Source organism: Lathyrus oleraceus, chromosome 4 (assembly GCF_024323335.1).
Source record: "Lathyrus oleraceus cultivar Zhongwan6 chromosome 4, CAAS_Psat_ZW6_1.0, whole genome shotgun sequence".
Classification (NCBI taxonomy): Eukaryota; Viridiplantae; Streptophyta; class Magnoliopsida; order Fabales; family Fabaceae; genus Lathyrus; species Lathyrus oleraceus.
Genome location: NC_066582.1, coordinates 95013295 through 95020773, shown reverse-complemented (window position 1 = coordinate 95020773; position 7479 = coordinate 95013295). Strand labels below are relative to the sequence as shown.

Here is a 7479-nt window from a genome sequence, read left to right as displayed (position 1 = left end):
TTTATCTCCTTCAAATTGTTATTTCTAAGTTGAATGCTACATTTTCACTTAAATAACTTGGTGACCTTGATTATTTCTTGGGCATTGAAGTAAAGAAGGTTTCTCAAGATTCTCTTTTGCTCACTCAGTCCAACTACAACAAGGACTTATTGTTGAAAACTAACATGCTTGAGGCATGTCCTGTCCAGACACCCATGAAATCTACCTGCAAGTTAACCAAAATTAGGTCTACACCATTTTTTAATCCCTCCCTATATAGGTCGGTGGTAGGTTCATTGCAGTGTGCAACTCTTACCAGGCTTGACATTGCACACTATGTCAACAAGGTCTGCCAGTTTATGTCTCATCCCTTGGAAACTCATTGGATGGTAGTCAAGAGAATTCTTAAGTACCTCAAAGGCGCCATATGCCATGGTTTATTGATTTCTCATTTGTCTCCTGTTGTTCCTCCCTCACTTCATGTCTATTGTGATGTTGATTGGGCTACTGACCCAGATGACAGAATGAGTACTTCAGGAGCTGATATCTACTTTGAGAGTAATCTTATTTCCTGGTGGTCCAAGAAACAACCTATTGTTTCCAGGTCTAGCTCTAAAGTAGAATATAGAAGTCTTACTCAGGCAACAGTTGATCTGTTATGGTTACAAACTCTACTCAAGGAACTATTTATCTCTTCCAAGATCCCTCTAATCCTATGTGATAAATTTATGCTAGCTCATGACCATATTATTCACTCAATAACCGAGCACATGGAGATTGATCTATCTTTTATCAGGGAGGAAGTGTTGGCCAAACAACTTCACATCACTCATATTCCCGGCATTGATCAATGGGTTGATGCTCTTACTAAGCCTCTCACATCCACTAGATTTCTAGAATTCAGGCACAAACTTAAGGTTGATTCCTCTCCTTAAGTTTGTGAGGGGGTATTAGAGTATGTAACTAGTATAGGCTCAATACTGACACATGTCAGTCTGAGCACTGTTCAAAACCTGTTATTGCAGGTCAATCAAATATGCAATATAAAAGTAGACAGCTGTAATCATTTGTAACTAACCAAAAATAAATAAAAAAGTTAGTTAGACTGAAATGAAATCTCTCTCTCTCTCTCTCTCTCTCTCACACTCACTCACTTTCTAGTAATCATTGATAGATCATGACAGAACTTAGAGTACATAAAACGTAAAAGTAGATAATTCATGACAAAAAACTTTTTCAAGATAATTCATGACATAACTTCATTTTCTTCTGAATCATTAAGACAATGCACTTTTGAATTTCATTCAAACTCTTCATTCTCTTAGTACTGCCACCAATTGATTCTTCTTCTTCAAGAATCACAAGTGGATCTTCAACATTCATTATAGGTGCCACCATGTCCCGTTTCTTGATCATCATAAACCTATCACTCTTTCCTTTTTGAGGTAGAACATGATTGACCTTTTTCCTCTTTGATATCATTCTTTTGACCTAATAGCATAGTTTTAGCATAATAATGATAATTGAAAGAAACTAAGTATAACACAATAATTACCATAACATAACTTACATGATCATTGATACTTGGCTTGTAAGTAGTTTCCTTGATAACTCCTAGTTGTTTGAATGCGGTAGACTTAGTAGACTTATATATGTTGACTCTTCAAAAACCGGTGTTCATATCCAACGTATTCCTCTTCAAAAACTTGCACAAGTCCCTGCAAGAATAACACATTTTCAGCAAACCTAAATAAAAAATGAAATAATAAACATGGACTATTAGGCATACCTTTTGTTGATAAAAAATGAAGCATCATCTACTATCACCAATATCTTTAAATAGTAGCTTAATAAACCAACTCCAAGTGTCATTTGTTTCATTCTATACAACTCAAAAGTAATAGGCAAATACTGGTTATTAGGATCCCTTCTAATAACAATCAACAATATTTTACCATATTTGTTCTTTAAGTGACATCCATCTAAACCTATAAAGGGTCTATAAGCTAGTGTCAATGCCTTTTTTGTCCCATCAAAACACATGTAACGTCTCCTAACCCTTGGTTGCAAGTTGGTCCAAGTCTACTAATGTTTAAATTGAATGTGTTTTCTGGTGAATCCCTTATCATTTCAGCTCCATATGACCATGATAGACTATATTGCTTACTTGACTCCCCTTCTATAATTTGTCTAGCAAGATGCCTAGCTTTAAAATCCATACAACCAGTAATCTTAGTAGCAAACCTCAACCTTACATACAACATTACTTCATTTAACTTCATCTTATTATTGTTCTTCAACTTGTCTACAATTATTTTAGAAACCCAATCAACCTTTGCACTTATATTAAAGAATTGTCTGCCACATTTAGGTTTGTGAAACAAAGTCTTAACCTTTGTGCTTCTTAAAACCTCGTTGCATAAAACAGTTTAGTTACAATACATCTTATGCTTACGTACAACCCTACACCTCATGACATCATTTTTGAAAATCTAATCTCCATATCATTCAAAACATTGTGTTCTAGTATAACCTTCTTGAATTGCTTCAGCGGGGGAAACTCCATTCCAACCTTGAATGTGAAATCCTTTGGCATTACTTCTTTTTCATTAAACCTAATCATTATAGGCATGTCCTCATGTATTTTCATCTGCCCCACTATCAAGTTCATCAGTCATGTAATCTTATTCTATGACATGTCATTTTCCATCTCTTATGTGGCAAAACTAAGGTTGGATGGTTCATTGGTGGCAGCATCATCAACATCTTTTCTCCCATTATCACCTTCATCCAACCCAAAACTAAACTCTTCATCAAAATCATGCATTCTCTCTTCTTCACTATCTTCAAAGTGTATATCATTGATAGTTTCATCACTTAATTCACTACATTAACCATCATTCTCATCATCTTCAACACTTTGCTACCCCTTATTTTTTTCTCTTAACCTCTCCATATATGTGAACTCACATGTAGGTAGTTTGTCCTCTCTATAAATTTTAACTTCATATTGGTTGACGCGTAGAACTTTTTATAATGACAATACATAATAATTAATTTTTTACAAAAATTATATTATACCTCTAATTTATATAGTTATAATTTCTAAAAGATGAGTTCATAATTCAACCTATTTATGTTTATTGAGTCTTTGGCGCATAAAAATTTATATTTAAATTTTTTTAAAAAATATTATCAAACTTTTATAGGAGAAATATTTATAATATTCTAAACATGCCAGCAAATATTATGATTTTTTTTTTAAATCTAGATGATTAAACTATACTTATAGCTCAAAGAAAAAAATGATTTTTTTACCTATAATTGAGAAATGCAAAAATTTGTTTGATTAAAGCTCTATTTGGTAATATTAAGTTAAAATCTACTCTTTTTTATTACAAGTCACTTTGGAAAAATATTTTGTACCACAATATAAGTCGTTTTGTAATATCAATGAATCATTAATGTTATTTTTTCTATTATACCCTTAAATATTTATTACTCTCACCTTTCAATTATATCAATTTGTCTTTCCAATATAATTAATGAAACACAATTTTGTAAAACTCTTTATAATTTCTCTTTTTTATATCATAATTATTATATTTTTTAATACGTATGAAAAGTCAAAAACGACTTATAATAAAAAACGGAGGAAGTAATATTTACTATACCAACCCATTAAGCCTTTAATGTAAATCTAACGGTACTTATAATAAAAAAATGGAAGAAGTAATATAATTTAACAGCGGTGTATATCTATATCTGATAAACAATTTCGGAAATAACTATCCGAAAATATAAATATAAAATTTAATTCTCATATTTTTTATTAAAAATGGTACAGAACTTAATAAAATTACGTTCTTATCTTCTAGACATAATTTTGAATAAACTAATTTTATAAAATTATTTACTTAAAAAGTAGTCTATATTTAAATATATTTAGGTAAAAATGAATTGAACATTAAAATATATTAAAATCACATTTATATTTATTATAGATTATGTTATAATTATTTTTTTTTAAAAATCAATTTTAATCAAAAATAAAATATATTAATTAATTATACACATCTTCAACAATTATGCGTATAATTTGTTTAAAGGTGGCGAGATTTAAATGAATTGATTTTAGTTGAATAGACATTTATGTAAAAGTTAATTGAAAAAAAAATTTAATATAAAAATCACGTTAAAACTAAAAAAAAATTACAGATCCTATCTTTAATTAAAAATCAATTTAAAAGCAAAATTAATTCTACTTTTGAAAAACCAATCATGTCAAAATCAATTTTTACACTTTGACTCTTCCAAAATGAAAACCAACCATAGTGGAGCCAAACATACATGATTTCATGGTGAGAAGCAGTGTTCTTGGATCTTCTAAATTTAAACGAAGTTTAACAATAAAATGGAGTTTGACTACAATAGAAATAACTAATTCCAACCTGCTGGTACAAAATTTCTTCGCACAGATTTAGCATGAATTGCAAGAGTAACCAATGATATTTCTAATCATACATGGGGAGCCAGTGGACATTGTGAAACCGCTTAGCAAATAAAGAGACAACACATGCTACAAAAATTGTTTCATACTTTTTGATATTTTTGGTAACAACTATTTACCATCAAGACTTCCATTTGTAAGCTGTCCAAGACTCCCATCACCATCACTCTCAAACATTACTGAATCAACTAGAGCCTGCAAACCCCATTAAAATTTACTCAGCATATGTTACAAGCACAAGTTAATCAAAATCCATCTGGGACACAACAATGAGGATAAACAAAGTTAAGCTGCATAAAAAGAATCTTAAGACACAAACCTGGAATTCTTTTTCACTGGTTTTAAGTCTTTCTGTCGAATCCTGCACTTTCAGAAAACATTCATGCAGCTGAAAATCATTTGCCAAAGCCCAATGTTAGCAATAAACAAAGAATGGTTGTTAAAACTTAGAATGGGGATTCCAATCGTCTAATGAATGATTATGATAACTAGATATTACCTTGGTTAATTGCATTTGGCGATATAAAGATTGTTTCTTTGCAGTAATCACCGCATCCTCCAGTTTCTGCAGATTGTATTCAAAGGAAGAATATTAGAAGTTTAGTAATCAAGCTCAAAATTTGATGCTTGGATATAAGTGAGAAAGTACCTTAGAGTGTTTTTGTAACTCTGTAACATTAAGTCTTCTTTCTTCCACTCTCTCTTCCAGTTTAGAAACCTGACAAAACTTCATGTTTTAGCACCACCGACACATAAAAGAGGAGAAAAACAACATAAAGAGACTAGAGGGTTTGTTGAAATTGGATGGCAATTATTGTATGAGATGTCCTAAAAGCCTTAGTATACACATACATGCAGGTGGAGAAAATGAAATTATTAGAGCAGGCATCATGATTTCGAGTTTTCTGAGGAATTTCTATAGCTCATTAAATTAGTTCTGAAAAGAACACAAACCTCCTTTTTTAGTTTATCAAGTTCTTGCATTGACTGCTCTAACTCATCTTCTGCCTGAAGATCACATAAGCAAGTACAAACACAATAAAATGTTTCACAATCAGTCTTAATTTATTTTATGACAATATATTATCTTAAAACAAATGCTCACATTAAAAAACTCATAAATGATCACAATGCATTACCTCCTCATTGTGGTCATCGGTAGAATCTGATGGACTATTTTCATTTGTCACATTCAAACTGCAGGAAAAAACCGACAAAACAAATATGTGTGCGGCGTAAGTCAGCCAAAGAGACAAAATTGTAAATCAACCAATGTCAGGAAAAATGGAACGAGTAGATCTTACTCTATGTTTCTCCTTGACGGTTCTCTTTTAGGTTCATCAAAACTTTTATCATGGTCACTAACCCTGTCCATTTTTCTGTCGGCGCCCACGTCCAAGTTATGGTCCCTATCCACATCTCCACCATGTACCCTGTTGTTTTCTTGTTGATTTTCAGCCCTATCATCATCACGATTCCAATCATCATCTAACATGCTTTCTCTAGCTTGATCACCATAATCTTGCACATGTTCGACTCTCCTATCCCTAACCCTGTCATGATCTCGTGATCTATCACGATCCCGAGACCTTTCACGGTCTCGAGACCTATCACCATGTCGATTCCAGTCACTGCCTCTACTCCTGTATCCATCTTTCTCAATACCATGATCATAATTTTGCTCTCGAATATGATCTCTGCCACTGCCACGACCATAATCTTGATCTCGAATCTCTCTATCTCTGCCATGATCCCAATCTCCATTCCTTTCATCATTATGATGATAATAACGTTCTCTTTCTCTCCCAAAATTTGATCTACCGCCACTGCCGCCGCCGCCGCCACCACCGCCGCCACCCCGAGACTTCACCCCATTAACTTTGACCACACGCCCACTAATACTCTGATTCATAACAACAGTGTCAAAGACCTAACACTCTTAAGGCTTAACCACAACAGTGATTAACAAATGGAGTATAACATAAATAAACTACATACTATGAAAACATGACAAGAACATAAATTACATACTCTTCCATTCATGTCGTTGATGGCATCAATTGCTGACCTAGGGTTTGTGAAAGTAACAAAACAATAGCATTTGCCTACAGTACGTTGGTCATTGATAATCTGAAATTAAAATGAAAAATAAAAACTTAGCGATAAAATTGAAAACCCAATAACTTCAATTGATTGTTAAGGAAAGAAAAATAAAGAATTAAAATGGCGTTGATTAAAACCCTAAAATTGAAAGAATTATGAAGGTTTTGGTTAATACCTTGACATCAAGGATGGCGCCATACAAATTGAAGACGGTGCGAATGGTATCTTCAGTGGCGTCGTAGGGAAGACCTCCAACGTATATGGAGCTATCATCGTCCAGCGTCATTTTTTCTGCTATGGAATCGACCTTACTTCACTTCAACTCTTTTGCTTCAAACTTTCAACTTCACTTCTTTAACTTGCTCTTCGATTATTTACCTCCAATCGATTTTAACTTTTTTTTATTATTTTATTTAATCTGGTAACCCGTTGTGATGACTATATTAATCTTGTAAAATTTTAATTATTTTTAAAATCCATAGAAAATTATCTAAGAGTCATACCGAAAATTTTAAGTCTTTGAGGAAAATTTTGAAAAAAGAGTTTTTTTTTGGAATTCAAAATTTTCAAAAAAAAAATTAGATTTTAATTTCAGAAATTCTAGTATTTTTATATGTTTTTTTTTTAATTTTGAAATTTTTGAATTATTTTTATAATTTTATATTTGAAATTTCAGAATTTTTCACAATTTCAAAAAGTTGAATTCTTTTTGGAAATTATAGAATTTTTAATGATATTTGAATTTTTTTTGAAATTAAAGTAATTAATTAATTTTCCTTTTCTTTGTTTTCATTTTGCAATATAGTACATTTGACTTCCCCACCTAATTCTGGAGGGAGAAATGTCATTCATACTTCACTTGAGGTTCGTCGTCCTCGTCGCTCGCC

The 7479-nt window shown here is 32.0% G+C and overlaps 1 protein-coding gene across 1 annotated transcript; it reads right to left on the bottom strand.

Annotated features, from left to right (window-relative positions):
• Positions 1-4381: 4381 nt before the first annotated feature.
• On the bottom strand, positions 4382-7002 carry LOC127073620 (zinc finger CCCH domain-containing protein 25). Its single transcript, XM_051014794.1, has 9 exons — positions 6768-7002; positions 6521-6619; positions 5794-6392; positions 5629-5686; positions 5444-5497; positions 5139-5207; positions 4989-5054; positions 4809-4877; positions 4382-4684 (listed from the first exon to the last, which is right to left on the bottom strand). The coding sequence occupies exons 1-9, from the start codon at positions 6876-6878 to the stop codon at positions 4601-4603; spliced, it is 1209 nt and encodes a 402-aa protein (XP_050870751.1). The 5' UTR covers positions 6879-7002; the 3' UTR covers positions 4382-4600.
• Between the last annotated feature and the right edge of the window lie 477 nt (positions 7003-7479).